The 22,882-nt window shown below is 36.4% G+C and overlaps 3 protein-coding genes across 11 annotated transcripts in view; 1 reads left to right on the forward strand and 2 right to left on the reverse strand.

The window, feature by feature from the left end:
* LOC149625257 (ATP-binding cassette sub-family C member 1-like) overlaps positions 1-22,882 on the reverse strand; it is a 175,447-nt gene that overhangs the window by 133,760 nt on the left and 18,805 nt on the right. The gene's annotated exons all lie outside the window — the stretch shown is intronic.
* LOC149625296 (uncharacterized) lies at positions 5,707-15,780 on the reverse strand. Of its 6 annotated transcripts, XR_016374583.1 has the most exons (11): positions 13,881-14,019; positions 13,646-13,801; positions 9,735-10,084; positions 9,573-9,658; positions 9,391-9,501; positions 9,117-9,331; positions 8,966-9,034; positions 8,805-8,900; positions 8,617-8,740; positions 5,905-8,556; positions 5,707-5,794 (listed from the first exon to the last, which is right to left on the reverse strand). XR_016374583.1 is itself a non-coding variant. In XM_089852089.1 (10 exons), exons 2-10 carry the CDS (start codon positions 13,678-13,680, stop codon positions 8,434-8,436), a joined length of 1,209 nt encoding a protein of 402 aa, XP_089708215.1. In that variant the 5' UTR covers positions 13,681-13,801; positions 13,881-14,019; the 3' UTR covers positions 5,707-8,433. The 6 variants fall into 6 exon arrangements, 5 of the variants coding, with proteins under 5 accessions (XP_089708215.1, XP_089708219.1, XP_089708216.1 ...); XM_089852089.1 differs by having other exon boundaries at positions 5,707-8,556; XM_089852093.1 differs by lacking the exons at positions 5,707-5,794; positions 5,905-8,556; positions 8,617-8,740; ... (3 more) ...; positions 9,391-9,501; positions 9,573-9,658 and adding exons at positions 14,177-14,276; positions 14,331-14,405; positions 14,468-14,636; ... (2 more) ...; positions 15,119-15,230; positions 15,305-15,780 and having other exon boundaries at positions 9,869-10,084; positions 13,881-14,099.
* On the forward strand, positions 10,998-12,278 carry LOC149625297 (P2X purinoceptor 7-like). Of its 3 annotated transcripts, none has more exons than XM_089852096.1 (4): positions 10,998-11,459; positions 11,528-11,613; positions 11,680-11,950; positions 12,031-12,278. In XM_089852096.1, the coding sequence occupies exons 2-4, from the start codon at positions 11,580-11,582 to the stop codon at positions 12,074-12,076; spliced, it is 351 nt and encodes a 116-aa protein (XP_089708222.1). In that variant the 5' UTR covers positions 10,998-11,459; positions 11,528-11,579; the 3' UTR covers positions 12,077-12,278. The 3 variants fall into 3 exon arrangements, with proteins under 3 accessions (XP_089708222.1, XP_089708221.1, XP_089708220.1); XM_089852095.1 differs by having other exon boundaries at positions 10,998-11,222; positions 11,283-11,459; positions 11,680-12,278; XM_089852094.1 differs by having other exon boundaries at positions 11,680-12,278.

Below are 22,882 nucleotides of genomic sequence, written 5' to 3' on the forward strand. Positions count from 1 at the left end.
CCAATAATTTCCACACACTTGCACAACTTTTTAAAACGTTGGCAAATATATGTGGATGCGTGGATTTAAATAGTTTTCTATTCCCGAGTCTATGTGCACCCCCTGGTGGAAAGCATTTATTAAAATCGTTTGTTAATTTGTCTATGATTGTCAAAAAACGTACTCAATTTGTCTACTTTTTAAAATTGGTTAAATAAATTTTTACTTTAACATAAATTGCTGCACCGTATTTTAGTAGTTACAGATGTCGTTACCTGTATTTTTAGTGCGTTTCCTTTATATGGTAGGACCAACGTGGCGGGACCGTTTACTGTTGGGAGTTTGGCGCACATCACCTCCCTTTCGAGTATCGAGAGGGTGACAATTGTTGCATTGCAGCAGTCCCAAAACCTGAGATAACTCTAAATTTTCTCTCTGGTAGTCTGAGGTGATGTTGATGCTAGGTTATTTTAAAGATGTATCGATAGCCAAAAAGGCTTAGCTGTTTATGTTTTCTTGCCATAGGGTTGGTGGGGTTTCGCAATTTAAAATGCATCGTTTTGTAGGTAAATGTATCAATTATAGACCTTCCATAAACTCCCGATCCTTACATTACATCGCGTCAGTCATTTTGACAACCTCTATAAACGCAGCTTTTCCCTACCATATTTTTGTGTTTATTCTCTTTCGTGTAAATACTCAAAGTCTTTCTTCAATATTTAAGGTAACGGTAACGGGTAGGAAACGTCATTTTTGTAAGCCTGAATTGTTCTCTAAAACTTCTAATTTTAAAGCAGTCCCATGTTACCACATCGTACCGCACTTAACAGGGGTACAGAAAATTTGATTAGCCCCTCGAAGCGCTACCTTTAACTGTTTTGAAGTGATTACTTCAATTAATTTACTTCTCTTACAACTATAATAGTGTGACCAGAACCAATTGAAACAGAAAGTTTAGTTGTAGTGATTATCCCCTCGATGTGTTACAGCAATACTAAAATGATCACACATAACGCTCAATTAACTTTACAACATAAACTTATGCCGACGCATACTTATCGCATCTTATAAATTTGATAGGTTTATCCCCTCGATGAGTTTACAACATAGACTTATGCTGATGCATACACATGGCATCTGCCCCGAAGCGTTTGAAAGAGAAAGAATTCCAGGGCCGTCGCCAGGGTCAAATTTTAGGTAGGGCCACGATAGGGCACATTTTCAGACGACTGCGCCTTATTATCAATGCGTGTGCCAGGTTTTAATGCAAGATTTTTAATTGAAAAGTCTAGTTCAAGATGATTCATATTAGAAAATAACTTAAAAGTTCCTACTGTGAAGAACACGACGCATCATTTTGCACCAGAGTGTTCAATTAAAATCGTGCTTAAAGCCTTGGTATACTCATGGGGAATAGGGTGGATTAGTATTAAAATCGTGCCTATACAAGAAATTTGAAAACTTTGTACTATTTATTAAAAATTTAGCGAGGGAAGAGACAATGTCAACGAGGACTCAAAACAAATTAATAGAAAGTTTTAACAACTATAAATTAAAATTACGCTAGTCATAACAATAACATGTAAAAGAAGAAAATAAATTACCAAAATTAAATATGAAACCTGTTCATTGATTGTTTGATCTGGTTAAACATAATCTCTAATACGCGGTTTAAAAATTAAGTACTAGTGCGACTAACCGATTAACACTAAAAGACTAGTCACTCTATACATAACCTCCTGGATCACGCGACACCGGGACGCTGGCTGCTCGGACTTTAGAAGCCAGTTCAAAGATATATTTCTTAGAGCGTGTATCTCCGACTATCATTTGAAAATTCAAAGCCGTCAGCTTTTACCATGACCGTCAATACGACGATGCAAGTTATCGCTCACAGTTTTAAAAATAATGGTTCTTTTCCTAAAAAATGTGCATGTTGCTGTGATAAGTACAAAGTTTCAATGAATTTACCTTTTCCAAAATATATGAATAAATAACTGCCACGTTTTCCAAATAACCAGCTTTCACCTTTTCAAAAATATTGGCCCTAATAATTAGTTTGCCACGAATGCAACAACCACACCAGGCAGGGGTCCCAATTCCGGAGTATAGGAAAAAAACTTATTTGTAAGCCAGCCTAATTTCACGAAGCTCTAGACCTCTCGAGAGTTCAGAATCATCTAGTGTTGCCAATGTGTGGGAAATTTTGGTAAGGTTTTAGCCTCTGTGGGAAAATGGTAATTTTTTTTTTCCGAAATCGGTCAAATGTGGGTCTTTCCCTGTTTAAGTGTTAATAGAGCAGACTATGCAGTTAAAATTAGTGCATTTTCGAAAATTTTGCTCGGTTAAGTAATTGCAAGTGACATTTTGAAAAAAATTTGGTGATCGTAAATTTGACACTGGAAAAAGGGTAGCATATTTTGAGAATTTTAAAGTTTATAGCGTTTTGGCGCACTTGTACATATTGTCAAAGCCATGCGGAGTGATATTCCATATAAAAATTACTAGGAAAACATAGTCCAGATAATTATGACTGTAACTTTTCTTCCATATTTTAGCTGGGGGCGGAGCTAATAAGGAGGTGTGGGAAATGTGGGAAATTTTTCAAATGGAAATGGGAAAATCCACTTTCAAACATTGGCAACACTGGAATCATCCGCTCTACCGTCTACGAAGAGTGTGCCAATTTGCCAAAGCTTGGCGAAAACGTTTTTTTATGCCATGGCAATAATGTTTTAAATTTCTTTTTAATTATATATGGGATTTATAGGCTTATCATAATGTCATGAACGTAGTCTGGTGGGGTTAGGTGTAGTGGCGTTGGGCCAATGCAACTATTGGTAGGGCCACGAGCAGTTTCCAAGAATTTTGGAAATATTTCAGGTAGGTCCAAACACATTGTAGGTAGGGCCGGGCCCACCCGGCCCTCCCCCTGACGACGGGCCTGAAGAATTCGGTAAGCACCAAACTTGAATTCATTCTTTGTGTAAACCCCGAACTTTTTATTGTATAGAAAGTTCGGATTCTAAGAAAAGCCATGGCTTAAAGTATGAGAAATTTTAAAGAGAGAGTGAAATTTTTCGTTTTAGGTAAGGCAATATGATAAATTTGTGTGTTTATAATAGACATACAGATATTACTGTTTGTTAATTAATATTTTCACAATGCATCCGCATTGTACTGTTATAAATAAATCATTAAAATCGACAATGAATGAAAAATATCACCTTATCAAATTTTATCCCTTTTCACTCTAAGTGCGTTCATTAATATGTGCATCGTACATTCGAAATGTACTGTTATAAACAAATCATAATTCTGTCCCTTTGAGAATCACCATTGGCCAATCCCTCTTCCGCTCTCCCTTTTAAAAGACGAACGATACTACTTCATTTCCAGCACCTTCAGACCAAACCAAACTATACCCCCATCATTTGATGTACTGTACATCAAACTATGTGCCTACAAAAGGCAGTGTAGTAACCGACGCCACTCGCGCGTGCTCGTTAGCTAGAAACGAGCGAAATAGATAAAAATTGCCACCCACCCTTTTTCCCTTACTGTTTCTTTAACATTAGAGCAACACTCCCTGTTAAAACGTTCTTTCATCCCTCTAAATCCCAAAATGGGACCAGTCCAAATTTTTCTCCCTTCTACAGTTTTTCTCTCATTGAGTGTTTTGACTGATGTTTCCCGTGCATGGTATTAGAGCTATTTCAGAAGCCTTAGTGTGACGTCACCCATGCTATTTGCCCATAGAACCAAAGCGGTACCAAACATGGCCGCCGACTGCCAAAGCTAAGCCCGTGACGTTTTACCGTGACGTCACAACTGAGATAGCTCTATTGCGTCTATGATTTTTCTTCTGAACGCAGATGTCCCCCTAGTTTGACTTGGATAATACATGGACATGTGCTATATTGGTCAAGATTCCGTTTTGAAAAAATTTTCACCTTTAAAATATTTTTTATAATCATACAATTTCATTTTGCATTACTCCGTGTGGTTTCCAATGTGCTAAGATTGTAGGGCATCCAATAACGATCTAAGTAGCTCGCATGCACTATAAAGTTGCGAAGAGTGGCACATAAACTTGAGAAATTACTGCCCATATCAGTACAAGCGAAATGCAGTGACCAGAGACACTATAATGTGCCACTGCCATTTCTAATTTAGCATACATTTTCCTCTTTCCGTAATTCGTAGAAAATCAACACAATCCGAAATAAACCCTGGCAGTAACTAATTTCAGAATTTCGTTTTCCAAAAAACTAAGTCTATGAACATACTGGTCAATTGAAGGTGTTCACGATGTCTATGTAATTTGGAAAGCAAGCCCCTCGTATCGAATCGTCTGCCATAAGTACATGTATACATATATATGTAAATGTACACGAAAACTGGTTCTGGCGTATGACTGGTGGAAGCCAGGAACAAACTCTTACTACATACGTTTCACAACTACTTTCAGAACGTGAGCTTCATACTGAACTTCAAAACCGTCCTCGTGCCCCGATTTTTGAACTATCAATGCGCTGCCTTTTCCCGTGCATCCCACTAACTAAATAACTAAACAACACCTTTCAGTGACATTCGCCTGACTTTGAACATGCCGCTCTTAAATTACGAAATTAAATTAAGAAACGTGCAATATAGGGTTATTTATTCTTTTAAACGAATAACTGAATTACTGCTAATATCGAGACAAATTATATTGGGTGCAGAATATTCTGAATTCAATAGTCCCGAGTATGGTTGGCGGGTTTTTAAAATTGGTTTAAATTTTGATGGTGTCTACTTTTTAATATAATACTAGTAACAGCAACTGTTTTAAAGAATAACAACTAAAATATATATCTATGTTTTCTATTGTGCACAAAGGATGAACCACTATATTTTACAATACGCGAATTTCTATTTTAAATCTTAAAGTACACACAAAACCAGGAAATCTTTTTTCTCTCACAAAAGTTACGTCTTTGATAGCGTGACAACAATGACTGCTATATAGGCTTAAAGCAATACTCTGCCACGTTCGAGCCCCTTGAGACTAACTTCACTGCGCCCGGAAAAAGGAGAGAAAATGTGCTGCCGCCTAGGTGCGAAAGCCTGCAATTCAATTTTTCCTCTAACGGTTTTTCAGTTCTGCCCTTTCTCCCACCCGTTTCCCACGGCTAGGCAAAAACAGTTGTTCCCCTCTTGCGAGTCAGTTTTTTTAGGGGGATTCGAAGAGGGAAAAATACAACTGTCTTCCCCCTCCTACAGCGCCCTTTTTCTCTCTAGCCGAAGCCCAGGCTCTAGCCAGGGAGAAAGCTCTAGCAGATCTTTGGTGACGCGATATGCTATACATGTTTCCAAGAGCCTATAGTTTAAAACTATAGGCTCTTGATGTTTCTGTTTATAAAATGAGGAAGAGATGAGTGTTTGCCTAAAGACGATCCGATGTAACGGGGCTCCAGGAGCCCAGACAACCCGTCTCTCTCTTTTCGTAATGCCCCTATACAACTAAAATATTTTTTGGTCGCTTTATAAATAGAATAATGGCATCCCATGCTAAAAGGGGGTACTGCCATTACTCTATTCTATAAAAATGTTTCATTATAAAATTATGTTTTACTTGCCAAAATGTTAAAAAAATTTATCAAAGAGGCAAATAAGGACATGCACTTAACAAATCCTTTTTTCACATCAAATTACACAATTCCTACAAATGAGATTGAACATGGAGCAAAAAAATTTATAATTTATTAGTTCAAATTGCAAATGTACAGTCGTAAAATTGAGTTTTTATCATTCAATTTAATCCGTGCACAGTCTGAAATGAAATATTTAAGTAATAAGTTTTATTCAAAATTAATGTGTGTAATCGGCAAGACTTGATTACAATATCGGAATGAATTAATTTGGTAAAGTTGGCATTCTTACATAATCCCTCCTTGCGTGGTGAATTCGCTTCCGCTTTGGCTGTATGGACATTGTTCGCTCTGCCCCGAGGCGGAATCGGGGCTAGCGGCTGCACATATGACTGTACTTAAAAGATTACAAGTATAAGTCCTACCCTTGATAATGCTAATTTGTTTAGACGTAACCCCTCATTGCGGCGAATCTAAGAGTGATGAATGGTAATACCCTCAGTTTCTCCCGATTTTTGTCTAGAACGGCAAAAGAACAATGCCGATAGTTTCCCTCTTTTTATCAAGGCCATGTCGGACAGGTTGGAGGGTAGGCTGATCTACACTTATATATAGAAATTAATTAGTTTCTAAATAAGGGTATACATACCCTTTCTAAAAATTCTACACTATCCCTGAATAATATAGGTTATATTTTATTTTCATAAAAAGAAGTTTTTAATTCGAAATGTCAGTATTTGTCGGATGAAAAGCGCCGATTTTCTGCTTCATCGGCGTGCACTCACGAAATGCGTTAAAAAAATTTGCAATAAATAATAATAAAAATATTAGTCATAAGTAGATCTAATATACTATCTACAGTACATACATACGCTAAAATTTACCCGTTGTTTCTTATAACATTTTGATTTGAGTCCTAATTATGCGAGAGTAAATTCCCGGGTAACGGCTATTGTAGAAACTATTTTTCAGCGTTTTTAGCCACATCGTTTGATGTACATCTAACGATGGGGGTATAGTTTGACTTGGTCTGAAGTAACGTTCGTCTTTTTAAAGGGAGAGTGAAAAGATGGATTTTTGATTTTCAAAGGATCGGGATTATTATTTGTCTATAACAGTGCATTGCAAATGTACTATGCACATATTTATGAACGCACGTAGACTGAAAAGGGATAAATTGTGTTAAAGGCCCACTTCCATCGAAAAGAGTTCTAGCGAACTGAAAACCGAGCATCGAGACTAACAATGGGGCGACCGTGCCGATTTTTGAAGCCCCGCTGGGGAAAACGCTGGAAGGGTTCTAACAAACTGAAAGCCATGCAATGTGGTTATAGCGAACTGAAGATACACAATAAAAAGCCTTTCCTCTCGAATTTTTGCTTTCCTCTGAAGGAAATTCTCTATTGTGTCTTCAGTTCGCTAAAACCACATTGCATGGCTTTCAGTTAGCTAGAACCGGGGCTAGAACCCTTCCATCTTTTACCCAAGCGGGGATTCGAAAATCGGCACGGTCGCTCCATTGTTAGTCTTCATGCTCGGTTTTCAGTTCGCTAGAACTCTTTTAGATGGAAGTCAGCCTTTAAGGTGATATTTTTCAATCATTGGTGATTTTGAAGGGGGAAAGCTTATGATTTATCTATAACAGTACAATGCGGATGCACCATGAAAATATTAATGAACAAATAGTAATATCTGTGTGTCTTATATGAACACACAAATTGGTCATATTGCCATGCCAAAATGAGAAATTTCATTCTCTCTTTAAAATTTCTCACATTTCAAGCCATGACTATTCTAAGAATCGGAACAACTTTCTATGCAATAAAAAGTTCAGAGTTTACACAAAGAAAGAACTCAAGTTTGGATGTTTTACAGAATTCTTTCTCTTTCAAACGCTTCTGCGCATAAGTCCATGTTATAAATTTATAAGATGCGATATGTATGCATCGGCATAAGTCTATGTTGTAAACTCATCGAGGGGATATTTTAAAAGAAAGTACTAGCTTGACGCCCCGGATATTTCAATTATAACGTAAGTAAATTGATTGAAGTAAGGATTAAGGGTTATATTTTTTTGTTAGGACATCGAGGGGCTATTCACTCTGATTTTCTGTACGCCTGTTAAGAACGGTAAGATGTGGCTACTATTACGAGCCCAGACCTTGGATCGACTTGTTGCGGAAATAACAAATACTTGTTTTTTGTGTTTGGGTTGTTTTGATGAAATGAAAGCGAAAACGAAAGTGAAGTTGTACACGAGCACGGCAAATTTTGTTTTTGAAAAACACCCTTGATTTCAGGGGACACTAACAGTTACGGACTTTCTATAAGTATTTGTTTATTATTATCACTTTCCTTTTTGGACTTCACTTTCACTTGTTTATTGGGCTCTAGGGCGAGGAAGAGCTTTCACTTTATTATTGGGCTCTCGAACGAGCAAGAAATTTCACTTTATTATTGGGCTCTCGAGCGAGCAAGAAATTTCATTTTTTTATTTGGCCCTTGGGCGATCAAGAACTTTCACTTTTTTATTGGGTTCTCGGGCGAGCATTATTGGACTGAAGTGGGAGAATATTTTTCGGGCACAAGGGCGTGCAATTTCATTTTCAGTCTAATGATGAATGTTTTTTTATTTTACTCATCTTAATTGAAGTTAATTCTCAATAAATTTTTCAAGTTTTAAAAGGTTGAGTTGTTTGGAAATATTCTAAAGAATAACACGCAACATTATCCCCACGAAATCACCACAGCTATAGCTTACAATATTTTAAAAGTTTTCGCGCTTTTTAGCTGCACCGAATTCACAGCATAAATACACTAATTAAAAACGGGTAATTTGTTTTTCCCTCAGTTCCTCCTTTGAAGGGCCTTCAGTCATTCCCCTGGTTTTTGATATCCGAAGTGGATGATCCTCTTCCAGAGGAACACGTTGTTTTAAATTACCCTAAGATAATTACGTAACAATAAGGATTTTTCAGTATCTAATCGGTACAATGTATATTACCTTGAAATTCTCCCGTTGCTCAAATATGCAAATCATTAAGTCTTTTATATAGGTATACTTTTTCTTTTCATATATTGGGACTATGTACCAAGCCTTAGTGCGTTTACTATAGGCACGCGTATCCCTGTGAAGTTTTTCATATACGGACAATTTGTACATAATTTGATTTATTAGAAATGATATATTACCTTGGTTTTCCATCTTTGGTTAGTGCCTTTGGTCGTCCGCAGTGTTTATTGTGGTCTATAGCCGCAAGCTTAACTCTAATTTGGTAACCCCAATATCTTTGAAAAATATACCAATAAACAATGAACATTCTTAACCCTAAATCTATTTCAGCCAGTCCTACCCAAAAGCGATTCTTTTTGGGGCGTACATAAGAATCAGGCTATGGTAACTTTCGAGAAACCCGGTATGCCTAAAAATGTTTATGTTATCTTTCAAAGAATGGTACAGTTGAAACATAAAATTACGCGTTTTGTTCAAGTACAAGTTTTTACCTAAAATTTGTGAAATATACCATATTCTTCAATAGGTATTTTCGCAAAACTTCATTCCTTAGTTTTATAAACGTAGGAGTGTTTGGTTTTAACCACGGGTGTTTTTCGAGCTGCTCTGGTGTTAAAAGGTCATGGTCACAGTGATTGTACATGCCAATTTCCACGTGCCACTCATGTTCATTGACGACATGGTGCAGACAAGTCAACCACAAACACTAAATACGTTTCAAGTTACAACTTACATACCTCGTAACTTTCCATAACATCAAAATACCTTCATTTTATACACGTTGCCCTCACAGTTTTTAGAGCACCACCAGAAATGATTCCTAAGTAATGGAGCCCAGTGACTTAGGTCTCGGTGTTCTTTGCATTTTAGCCCAATCTTTAACGGATTGAAATGAATTTATTTAATAAGAAACACAAAAAGACGGATTAAATGATTTATAGATTCACATCATTGATTCTTTTCAAAATAATTTTCCCCCCGTGCCATGTATCCCAGGAATGCTTGACACCTGGCAAACAAGATTCCTCTTTTCCTTAGTAAAATATAAAAATTCTTAAGTTTCTAAATTTCTTAAAAGGTATCTGTACACAATATCACCCAAAACTAACTTAGTTCTCCAGAAATTGCCGAATGGGCGTCAGTAACAACTTCCACTACATTAACACGGTGTTGAGACCCTAACTCTACAACTTCGTTGGCGGCAGCTTTGAAGGCTAATAGCTCCATGTTTGGGCTTTTACCCTGGGCATGCCTCACATCTCTGTTAACAACAGATACAATTTTCCTGCTATTTGTATCTGCCAAAGTGTACGAGCAGAACATTGCGCAATGCCCAGGGCTATCCATTCTACCATCGCCAGCCAATATCAGGTCTTGACCTGACAATTCTTCAAAAGTTTCTTTTTGAGTTTTTTCCCAGAAAAGATCCACCGCTGGCTTCATGAAATGTAATTGGTAGCTGCATATCGAAAATGTTTAATTTAACATCTAAGTCTTAAAATGTCTAGAGTATAGTAGCGGAACGTTCCGTATATAGGAAACAGTTTACTTCTAAAAACATATTACTGTAAAATGGAAAGGAGATAATGCCTATCTAATATCAAGGTGAAATTATAGAATTGATTTCACGAAACTAAATTCAATATTAGCAAAATGTGCCTCAATAGGTAGAATAAAATTTAAAATTGATTTTCCTATATGAATCCTGCACCAATTTTAAAATCAGTAATGAAACCTAGGAAATTTAGAGTCAGTATTTTGACAAGAAATAGGAGTGATTAGCCTCTCGATTTTTCTCAATCGAAAATCCGAGTCGGCCTACTCTTTGTCCATGGGGGGTTCAGGGGTCCTTAATTGCACCCATTATAGTGTGTGTGTCGGGTCGGCTCCCACTTTTGAGGAACAGGCCAACCTTTTTTTTTAAACCATAGTTGAATCCCTATTCCCTCGTTTTACAACCAAATTTGCGCTTAAAAAGGATAAGAGATAACACAAGGGTTTTATTTCACTGTACTGAGTCAGAATTCTATCTTTATGTATATAGGCTGACTTTGGCTTTGGCACTTATTTGGAAGGGTGGCAGATAAACTTTACGATAGATTGGAATTTGTTTGTGGAAGTGAACATTTCAAATGGGTTCGTGCTAAGCGCCAAAAGACTTGCACGTGTTTTCAGTCGAAATTTATGGGAATTTTATGACTTTTTTTTTCAAGCTAATTGAAAATATAAGCTAAAAAGTACAAAAAAACGAAAAAAAAAAGAAAAAATAGGTTTTTCTTGTCCCCATTTTACCTTGAAAGCTGTATTACAGCCGTTCAGTGTGCACCCGTGCGACTGGACGGCTTTCTTGTCCTTGTAAGGCTAATGGGGTAGAATGTAGCGATAGGTGCAGCTGTGGGGTTGTGGGAAAAAAGGTCCTAGTGTGCCAAAACCAGGCTAGACCTAGCACGTCAAGTGCGCCAGCCCCGGAAATAACCGTGCCACGGCTTCCTCCGGCCCAAGAACTACCGCTCTTCCAAGAAGAGGAAAGGGCTAGTGAGGAGTCCGAGTCGCAAAACGAGGAACCAAATGAAGCAAGCACGGAAGAAGAGGATATTGTTCAGATAATATAATTCTCCCCCTCCCCCAGGAAATGGTTTTAAATATATATTTTATAGCCCACTACTAGTAAGAGGAGGCGGACCCGCGGTAGCCGTGCCCCAAGACGGCCTTTTCAAAAAAGAGCCCCAAAATTTCAGGGGGACCCCGCCATGAGGAGGGCATTTTTGGAGATGGGCATCTCAGATGAGCCGAGAGTTCTCTCGACCGAAACGGAAACGTCTAAGAATATCGATGTGTGTATTTTCTTCTACTGATTTACTTGTTTAGAATTTTTTAATCGCAATATACGTAAATATTGTAGGATGTTATTGACAAGCTAGACAAAGGATCAACTGCTGCGGCGACTAGCCCGAATGGTCCCGGAAACAGAAGCTATCCTTAGAGATGGTAATGGGCCCATATTTCGTGTAAATTTTAATTTCGAAGCATTGTAAAAATTTCAAATTATTAAAGTTCAACGCGGAAATTCTCACCGAGTTGACGTTGAGGTGCAAAGTCCGCCCAACTTGGGCGAGCGTCAATTCCCTCCACCCTCTCCTCCGGGTGACCCGCTGCGAAACTGCGTTTGCGGGCGTTGTGAAAGGATGCCCACCGAGCCCGAGAATGTCTGCTGTGGAAACGCAGTTTGTACCACCCTACGGCCACGATTTAATTTGTTTTGCTTAGAACCTTTGGTCCTGGTATTGACGATGCGCCTTAGAGGCGAACTAATCCTGGAAAGAGGGTTAGACATAGATAACGAAAATCTCAGATTTCAGGCTTATGCTAATCTATGTCTAACCCTCTTCGGGTTTCTTGGCCTAGGCAACAGAATGGTTTTGCCGGCCTGTTGTGTCGGGCGAATTCGTAGTGAGTTCCCCAGTCCGGATGGAGTGTATCGCGGCTTTCAACCCGGAAGATTTCCAGCATAATTTATCTTATAACTGTATATATTTTCTGTTTTTGTTGTATATATTTTGTGTTTTTGTTGTGCATATTTTGTATTTTTGTTGTACGTATTGTATTTTATTCTATATATTATCTATTAAATAGTATATTTTCTGCACATTAAATGGTGTTTTAGTCTTAACGCGTGTATTCAGCACCGACGATTTTGACCAGTAATGTTTAGCATACTAGGCCTAGTAGATAGGACTTACATCAAATTCTCAAAAATAAATAGGCGAAAAAGGGACTTTTTATGATAGAAATAGGGACCAAAATCTTTAAAAATAGATGGCCCAAGGGCTCGGCTCCTAATAGAAGACACATCGTACCGCACTCAACGTGCATTTTAAAAGGAAGGGAACTATAATAGTAAGTTCCCTTCAAAATGACTCTCACCCCTCGACAATAAGAATTTCACGCTCCCCTGTTTCAATATTCAAAGAAATCAGGGGAATTTTAAAAGCAAAAGCAAGTATGTACTGACGTTATTTTTAGAATGGTCTTAAGGCGGTATTTATTATTAGAAGTTGCCGGTATTTCTCCACAAATCATAAGAATTTTAAAAGCAACAGAAAGTAAGTACTAACTTTTGGCCCTAGATATTTTACTTTTCATTGAAAGAAGGATTACGGGTAAACATTTTAATACTGTTTAGGGTAGGGCATGTATAGGGGTTATTTACCAAACGTTTCTGTACGCATATTAATTAGAAGATCGAGGGGCTAGTCACTCATTAGGGTAGGGCATCGAGGGGTTATTAATCACTCAGATTTTATGTTCTTGTATTAAGGGTTAGGTATGCGTTACGGGTAATCGTTATAGCGCTGTTAAAGGCTGCGCATCGTGGGGCTACTCACTTAAGTTTTGTGTTTGTGTCATATTGTTACAATTATAAAGAATACTGTATTAAGTATGGATTACGGGCAATCATGTTAGCACTATCAAGGGCCGCTTCTCACTCAGGTTTTCTCTATTTTTTTTATTATTATAAGAAATTTCCTCTCCCAAGCAACCATGATGAGAGGGGAAAGGCCCCATAAACTTTGTTATAGGGGTTTCGAACGCCAGCACCCAAGGGGAGGCTTTAATGGTTTTGTGTTTCTCTTAGATCTCAGCTATCCCTTGTACATTTTAGAATGCTTAAGGCTAAGGAACGAATTCTGTTTATCTTGGCATCCAACGGCCATAAATTTAAACATAAATGAATAAACATAAAGTAGAACAATGTTCATGCACAAAAATTGGTTGAAAAGTATTTTAATTTTAGTTTGTATTTTTCTACACTATACCAAAATCATCTTAAAAACTCCTAGCAACTAACAATTAACGCATCGAAAATACGGAGGTGACAGATTGGGGAGGGGTTTGAAAAAGTTGGTAAGCCTTTTATGCAAGAGGGCGCAAGTACTTTGTACTCTTCGTATTTCTCATTTTTCCCAGTTTTTAGTATGACCCAACAAACTTATTTATATATATATAAAAGGAACCTCACCGGAAAAAGGTATCTTTTCCAAAAAAAATGCACATTGCAATGTTGCATAAATAAAGCCACTTTGGTAAACTGGTTTCCAGAAAGAACAATGCCACTTGCCAAAGTTAAATTTCCCGCGTATAGGCCATGAAACATTGGCTGGCTCTCCCATTTTCCCTATATCATTTTTGACATTCGATCACTAATTTTTTCTTATGTTTTGTTTTCTAAAGTAAAATGTATATAATCAAACTACCTTTGCGTGTTTTCCGCCAGTACCCTCGCAACATTTCCACGTGTAAATAAGGGCAGTTCCTCGCTTGTGAATTTTGTAATCCAATTTTGCCCGACAATTTAAACATTTTTTGCCATAAGCTTTCTGAACCAGAGAAGTTAAAAATGGAGTATACACAAAGGAGAGATTTTCGTTCACGATCTCCTTCGCAGTTTGGTATTTAGGCTCCTGTGGGGGAGTCTAAAACAATACATTTCCAACAACACATTTTTAAAGCTGCTGCGAAATGTTAATTTTAAAATTAATATGAAAATTACTTCAGTGTATTCAATAATTAAATCTTCATAATCCGATTCGATTATAGCATCTTCCGTAAATTCATTTTCAAAATTTAGATCTGAATGCTCATCTTCATTACTGAAAAATGTTTTTTATCGAAAAAATTCATACTAATAAATTGAAATGCCCTACTCAATATTTTCCATAAGATCTCCTATAGCTTCCTGTTCAATTGGGTCAGCGTCTCTGTCAGTTATTTCCTCTTCTCTAAGTTTATAATTTTTCATAATAATTTAATATTATGAATGTTTTAAATTAATGATGTTTACATTTCATCATCATCATTTTGTTCTTCTACACTTTCAAACAAAGAACGCCTAGACCTTTTCCTTGAAGGAGGCTCATCCTCTGTAGAGGTACTACCTGCCTTAGGTGTATCTATCAGTGGTGATTCCATGGCCAAGCCAAATTTTTTATATAATGGTGTTTCACATTTGTCTGTAGTTTAATAACAATGTTATAAAACATGTTGAATTACAAGCTAGATGTTAAATATGTACCTTTTGGCTTAGCGTGTGTATATCTTGCAGTATTGGCTGCAGTAAAAAACGGTGAAGTCATCATTTCGAATGTGCTTATTTGTTCAGTTTGCACTTGTTTGTCAATGACACTAATTTCAGTTTGAGTTGATTTGTGGTCAACCTCTTTAGTACTGCATGAATATGCTCATTTTAAAAAGGAAAAACTAAGTAGCCTGCTAGTAAGAACTGTAAATCTTACCCTAATTGGTTAAGTAGAAATGTAGCAAATTTATCATTATTTGAACCCATACCCATCCTAGCTCTCTCGGCTGTCCACCGTTGAAATAATAATTTCGAAAATTGCATTCTATGCGTAGTTTCTGGTAAATCAATAAACTCAAGTAAAATATAGCTAACCATAATTTTGAGCATGCATCTAGTTCTTCATTAATATATTACGAATTTTTCAATAAATCAATATAGAACATGGCAAACTTTGGAAGCCATTTCAGTTAGATTTTTAAAAATCAAACTCTATAATCCCTCTCGAATTTTTAATATATATGAATTCCTATTTATAAAAAAAACGGAATAACTAAAGCGTTTAAAATATACAATATAATGAATGGTAATATAATTACTTACTATTTGAAATGGCAGCAGTAAATCCTCTATTGACAGAACAACAAGTGTTTCTAGTTTTCACGGTTTCACCAACAAATTTCGCGCCGCGACCGAACGAAAAAAATAACTAGCGTTAAGCCGTTAACCGATATCGCGTCCGACCGAAAGAAAAAATATAACAAGCATAAACAGAATCGTTCCTAAACCAAAACTTTCCCACGCTCGGAGCCTCGGATGGGGAGAGAAATTCAAATAAACCCGGTACGAGAGAGAGGAAAGACGCGAGATTTTTCAAAATTCGGACCCCCAAACCCAGCGCTTCTGCAAGCCACGGTTTCTGTTATATTTCTCAGTCCCTAATGTAAGGTCTTTGTACCATGTGACTCAATTGGCCAATGGGGGCTGATGTACATATTTCAAATAAAACGTACACGCCCCCTGAAGGTCTCGCCATCTAGCGTTAAAAATCGGTACTTTACGGAGTAGAGTATTCCTTTAACCCATATTTGAATAATAAGGCTTAATATATTTGTGAATAATAAGGCCAAGCACGATTATAAAGTTAGGCCTAGCATATGTATAAATAATTAGTCCAAAAAAATTAGGCTTAGCTAAAGTTTTAAAAATTAGGCTTAACAAAAATTGAAAAATAAGTCTGATCAAAAATCTGAAAAATTTCAAGTCATAGCTTCAATTACATTTTTAAAAGCATGTAAATCAAAATTCTTGGAGCTTGCGCTTGAGCCTGTTCAAACGTAAATAAAAAATTTCAACTATTCTCGAGCTCTGTCGCTAGCGAAAAGCTCACGCTACAAGCTGATTTTTAGAAACCATGTTAATGAGCCTTTCAGATATGCGTTTGCAAGCATTGGCTATTTTCGATTTTGAAAAAAAGCAAGCGGCACCTAACCACCGCTTATGATCTATGGGGAGTTATTATCGAGTGCCAGAGCTTTGTCCATTTCTGCTTTTAAATAACTTAAAAAAATATTGTGATTGGGGAGTTAAAAAGCAAGGTGTCTAGAGCATTTCATAAATTTGTATTCTGGACTATTTCTAAATTTTATTGGTCTATTTATTAAAGAGTAAGTAAAGACATTTTCTTGGAAATGTTAATTCCTTCATTTTTGGTAAATATGAACTGAAAAATGTTCATTTCTAAAGTTTTATAAAAATCTGACGAGCGGTTATTGAATTATAATGAAAACAAAACGAGATTTAGAAAAGGCAACTTTTGTAAACATTGAACACGTGCAATATAGATCTGACGTCAAGAGAGGTGGCTCCATTATTGGCTGGTATAATGCATTGGTTTGTTATGGGAAGGCGTGTCTAATTCAGTCCCTCTAACATAATATTTCTGACTGGATACTACCAAATACTACCGCGGCTAGTGAAAAACTCCCAGACCGCTTCGGTTTCCTACTAAACCTCAATATTAGCCTTTTCACACCTTATGAGCAGTTGCAATGTTTGGCGCCATGAGTTAACTTGTAAAATAAACTACGATGGACGTGTTTTAGAACGTTTTGTAATTTAAAATTAAAATAAAATGAATAGTATTTAAACCGAGAGAGTAAAATCAAAACCATGTTTAAGCCTCGGCGACCGTATGGGATAATCGCTTCATCGGCTCATGGATGTACTAATAACTATCGTTACTGGATAAATCTCTCGTACCTTCCACCGTGCATTGAAAAAAGCTCGCGCTTTGGCTACCAAATCGTAGGGGGGGTGGGGAGGCATCGGGTGTTAAAAACAACCGGAAGTTCTACGGTGGGACAAATGGTAGTCTTTTCCGGTCGTCGTTCATTGGCTGAAATTTGAATCTTACTGTTGTTAACGGTTTTGCGGGATTAAAATTTTTTTAGGCCCGAGGAGACGGTTAGTTTTCGGCTTATCGCGGTTCGCCAAAATCGCCACTGAGATTGGGAAAATTTTGAACCACAAAATAATTTAGACGTTAGTTTGAAAGTCGCTTTAGGAGCGATTTTTTTCTCTCTTAAACAATAACTTCGTAAAATTGAAATGGGACGGATTAAGCATTGCGTCTATCCAAAATGCAATAGCTACTCCAGATATTGGTATAAAGATCACATGGCTGGAGTTTCCTTTTTGCCTTTTCCGAAGTACAAAAGATCCAATATGTTACGCTGTATGAAGTGGCTAAAATGGCTGCAAGAAGCCAGGGAAAATTTTGAGTTAAAAAATATCACCAAAGACACATATTTGTGTTCAAAGCATTTCGTTGGCCAAAAAGGACCAACAGAAAAATATCCTGACCCTGTTCATGCTCGCGTAAGTAGTGCTGTGAACTAACGTTTTTTAGAGTTGAGAAGAATATTTATTAATTGATATTGTAATAGGACCTTGTATCAATTTTGAAAAAGCCATCTAATGAGAAAAACGCTTCCTGTTCATTAGTTGTGAATATATCTTCCAACCCTAACTTTCTTACTGAATCGCTGCCGCTCAGTGACCGATCAACAAGTGATATATTTGTGAGAAATGGTTTTACTATGCATGTTGTTATTTTCACGTTGATAAATATTTCAATCATTGATGCGATATTTAGGAAGTTAACAGGACTACAAAAGATGTTACTCAAAACCACAAATTAGAATCACTTACACAGAATGATCAAATAATGAGTGACATATCAGTGAGAATTGTGTTTTTTTATGCATGTACGAACTCTCAAGATGAGAAACATTTCATTAACTAACTTAATTATTTAGACAATCAACAGTACTGCTAATGATGGCATCTCTGAAAGCCATGAACCAGAATCTCTTAAACTGAATGATCAAATGAGTGACATATCAGTGAGAATTGTGTTTTTTTATGCATGTACGAACTCTCAAGATAAGAAACATTTCATTAACTAACTTAATTATTTAGACAATCAACAGTACTGCTAATGATGGCATCTCTGAAAGCCATGAACCAGAATCTCTTACACATAATGATCAAATAATGAGTGACATATCAGTGAGAATTGTGTTTTTTTTTCAAGCATGTGAGTGCTCACAAGTTGCGAAACATTAACTAACTTTCTAATTATTTAGGCAATCAATGTAAGTGGAATGGATGGAACTTTGACTTTTAATGATTGTGAAGTGGATTCGATTTCTGTCAGTAGTAAGGATAGTACTCACATTGAATTTAATAGTTAATAGTGCAATTATGTCTCAGGTGATGCCCTCAAGTGTTGAAAACTGTACTGTAGCTGCAGATAAAACATTACCTTCCTTTTCCTTTGAAGACAAGTCAGGCAGTGATATTTCTGTTAGTATAGTGTTTCATTCTTATTAATGGCGCGTCTGTTCCTTGTTAATATTTTGCTTATATAGGCCTAATTGAACTCTGACTTTCTCATGTAGATAATCACATCAACAAATGATAAAGCAATTGCAGGATTATTAAATAATCCATCTGTTTCTGGAGATCTAAGACCATTTTGGCTCTTAGTTGATTTTGCGTCACCCGACTGGATGAAGATGCAAGATCAAGGCTGGTGCTTCAGTATAAAACCGAGTTGTCTGAAACTTCTAAAAATTAATCCGAAGAATGACAATTCTTTAATATCTATCACAGTCAATGCTGACTTGATCTTGAATGTCAAAGTTTTCCAGAAAAACTTTAATAATCAGAATCTGGTACAGCTACCTATATCGGTATCAACCAATGATGAGTTATTAAAAACGCTAAAGGATATTAACAATTTAAAGTTGTGCAATGGAATAACGAAGCCGCAGTTTATAGCCACCTTGAAGGAAAAGTCACGCGGGAGATTTTGTTCAACTTCAGAAGTAATGCGCGATAATAACTGTCTAGGATTATCAAACAGTAAAACATGCGTGCGATGCTCAAGATTGAGGGCATTTGCTTCAAAGTTTAAGGACGACAAATCCAAAACCAAAAAATTAAAATCCTTAACAAAAGAAGAACTTATTGGTTTAGTTAGAAGAAGCAACAAAAACGAACGCAACATTAGGAAACAAGTTCACAGATTGCAAAAGAAATGTAAAAAACATTTAGATAAGGATTCAGAGCCATTGCCAGAAGCTGACGATGCTTGCATTGAAGAAATGTTAAAGAAGTCAATGCCTAAAAAGGAAGATAATTCTTTCATTTCAATATTCTTAAGAGAACAGCTTAAAATGATCAATAAAGCTGATGCAAGAGGACGAAGATGGCATCCACTCGTAATTCAGTGGTGTTTATTCCAATACCACAAATCTCCTAAGGCATATAGGAGCTTGGCTCACTCAAATATTCTAAAGTTGCCCTCCTACAGTACACTATTCCGTCATTCGTCGCACGACTCCAGAACACTCGGATTTTCTGACCAGATATTGAATCGTATGAAAGAGGATATAAAACCAGAAACCTTAGCACAAGAGCATCAGTACTTCAATTTACTACTGGACGAAATGAAAACCAAAGAAGATCTAATATATAAAACAAACACGGGAGATCTTGTGGGCTATACCCACTTGAATGAGGCCCGAAACAAAATTAATAGTCTGACAGCAGAATCTCACAAAGATAAAAAAGTTGCAAATCATATTTTGATGTTGATGCTTCGAGGAGCAACAACACGTATTAAGTACCCATTTGCGCACTTTGCGACCAACAGTCTTACCGCTGATGATCTTAATTCCATTGTTTGGGAGGCAATCGAGAAGCTTGAATCTTTGGGATTTAAAATTTTGTCTGTAATTGGGGATGGTGCTGGTACAAACCGCAAGTTTTTTACTATGAACACAACTGAGGATTCGCCACATTTTTGCATAAACCCATACAGTCTTGACGAACAAAGACCCCTGTACTTCGTTGTTGACCCCCCACATCTTTTAAAAACTACGAGAAATGGCTTATATTCTAGTGAAGAAACGTGCAAAGTGAGACTAATGTATAAGAATGGACAAAATATAGTTTGGAAGGCTGTTAGGGATCTATATGAAACAGAAAGATCGAAACCAGGAAACCTTAAAAGAGCACACAAACTTACAAATGACCACGTATATCCAAATTCGTATAGTAAAATGAAAGTACGGTTTGCTGCTCAAGTATTGAGTAAAACAACTGCAAATGCAATCCGTGCAGAATTTGGCGAAAAATATTTGGAGACAGTGAAGTTTTTAGAACTCTTTGATACTTGGTTTGACATATTGAACACTTCAAATTTCACAGAAAGCTATTATAAAAGGAAACCCAATAAAAGACCATTTCGTAGTATTAACGATAGGCGAATTGCTGTAAGTTACTACAAAAAAAAGGAACGTATTACATATTAATGTTTTCGTTTCCCTAACTCTAGTGGTTACAAAATGAATTCCTGGGGTATTTAGATGATTGGGAAATAGATGTCGAAAACCGTCCTGGAAAATTTGAACCAGAAGAAAGGAAGAAAATGCTACTCTTGACAGAAACCTTTTCTGGTTTAAGGCAAAGCAGTATGTACCAATAATTGATGATACTGTATCGTAAATTAACGCTGTTTTCCTTATTTGATAGCCCAAGCCATGATTGGTATTATTAATTTTCTGCTAAAGAAGGGGGTGAAGTATGAACTCACAGCAAATTTCAACCAAGACCCACTTGAAATTGAATTTTCCAGACATAGACAAGCTTGTGGTTCAAACCAAAACCCGACAATATACACATTTGGAAATAACTGTGAATCTCTTTACTTGCTAAAAAAACAAAACCTGAATTTGCACAGTGCGAGTGGAAACACGACTATTTTGTAAATTGTATGATCCAATTTATCTCTGATTTAAACCGAATACCAACAGTAGTTCCATAATTCTGGTAGAACATGAATGTAAATATAAAATATAACTGTAAGCCTTCACTCGCGTAAAAAATAATATTGCTCTTGAGCGAAATAGTTTCAAGAATAACTTTGAACTTCACTGTTTTATGAAAATGATTATATATAGATAATATATATCGCCTTATTCGGCTCAACAATAAATAGTTGTAATACAAATAGTATCACTGTTTCTAACATCGTGTTAAAATCTTGGGAAGTTTTTGGGAACAACAAATTTAAAATCTTATCTAACTAGCCCACAAGCTTGTTGCATTTGCTTGCGTAATCTCTCTTTAGAGTTAGTTTTTGATTTTAGCGCTTTTAATCTCATTTCAGCTTTTAAATCGTCTTTAAGTTTTTTTAAATGCCCATTGGCTACAGTATTAATGAAATACTTTAAGGTATGCTTCAGTAGAGGTAGCACGTTGCGTTCCTCAACAGAGCCTTCACAAAACATATTCCATTTTTTGATAATACGCTCATCGTTTAATATTTCTTGTGTAGCTTTTTCAGCTCTATTTAGTGTGTAAATTTTCCCATAAACTTTGGCGACATGGGTGTATATAGACAAGAAAAAATAGTAGGCATCCTCCGTCGGATAAAACAAACCACCCCTGTCTTGACTTTCTATCCAACTTCTTAATTTTTCGGCTACATTTCCTTTGTCAGTGTAGAGCTTTTGGGAAACTCTTCTTCCTTCATCAGATTTCCTACTGAGTGACCTCAAAACCGCTCCAACAACGAATGTCATAATTTCCGGAGCCTCATCTCCTGGGACATTTGTATCTATGGCTGATATTTGTAATTTCTTTGAACCACATTCGATTATTCTCCTTATGATAATTTTAATTCCTCGGACCTTTTCCTGATTACTTAGTTCTCTGAAGTTCTGCAAAAATAAATATTAGAAATAGTAACCTAAAATGGTACACTTCTGACTTACCGCTGTATGTTTCAAAGAGTTGATAATACGATCCACTTTCTTTTGTTTATGAATTAGAGAATTCATTTCAAAAGACACTTTTCTTTCAGGGGTTCGAGTTAATATCGGTCTAACTACACCCTTCAGTTCCATTAGTTCTTTGGCGTTTAAAGTGATAAGCCAATTGTAACTTTTTATTGCAGCTTCAGTCAATTTCAATTTAGATACGCATTCTTTTAAATCATCCTGAACTTCTAAAACTAAACCTTCAAATGTGTCGTCATAATTCGCAGCTAATGAGGAAGAGATAAATAATTTGCTGTCTGTTGATCTAAGTAATAATTTCGAAATTCAGCTGAAGACTTACGATGTATCATAAATTCTTTTTTTGATTTTTTCACTTTCTTTTTGCTGGAGGATTCTCTGAGTTTGTTTTAATTTTATTAGGAACACTGAAAGAATATTTATTAGATTTTTTATAAAAATTCTTTTATTAATCGTGTCTACTTAGAAATAGTGGCAAGAGGAACAGGCTGGTTTCCTGCTGCGATTTCACTCGATATATTTCTTATCGCTTCGTCTAAATCTTCATCGTCACTTAAAAGAAAATCCTCTTCAATTTCATTGCGAGGATCATTTTCCGAGTCATCTTTGATTAAAGAAACATTTCTAAATTAATAGAATAGTCCATAATTTTTGGCCTAAATTTCATACCCAAGAAAGCGTCAACATCAAAAGTTTCGATTTCCACCTCGTCCCGCAGAAAATCCGAGTCATCTGTTACAAATTTCAATTAAAATAACTAGTAATATGATTATTGTGAAACTTATAACTTACCAGAATTAGAGAGCGA

Source organism: Phalangium opilio, unplaced genomic scaffold, assembly GCF_054372755.1.
Source record: "Phalangium opilio isolate 3A_F unplaced genomic scaffold, DU_Popi_V2 ptg000105l_1, whole genome shotgun sequence".
NCBI classification, from domain to species: Eukaryota; Metazoa; Arthropoda; class Arachnida; order Opiliones; family Phalangiidae; genus Phalangium; species Phalangium opilio.

Excerpts from the sequence above, each read along its gene's own strand:
- LOC149625297 (XM_089852094.1), top strand. The coding sequence starts at position 11,580 with ATGGTCCCGGAAACAGAAGCTATCCTTAGAGATG. Across the intron at positions 11,614-11,679 it reads AGAAGCTATCCTTAGAGATG|TTCAACGCGGAAATTCTCAC; the intron begins GTAATGGGCCCA and ends AAATTATTAAAG.
- LOC149625296 (XM_089852089.1), bottom strand. The coding sequence starts at position 13,680 with ATGTGCATTTTTTTTGGAAAAGATACCTTTTTCCG. Across the intron at positions 9,502-9,572 it reads TTTTGAAAAGAATCAATGAT|ATTGGGCTAAAATGCAAAGA; the intron begins GTGAATCTATAA and ends AATCCGTTAAAG. Across the intron at positions 8,901-8,965 it reads CCAAAAAGAATCGCTTTTGG|ATATTGGGGTTACCAAATTA; the intron begins GTAGGACTGGCT and ends TATTTTTCAAAG.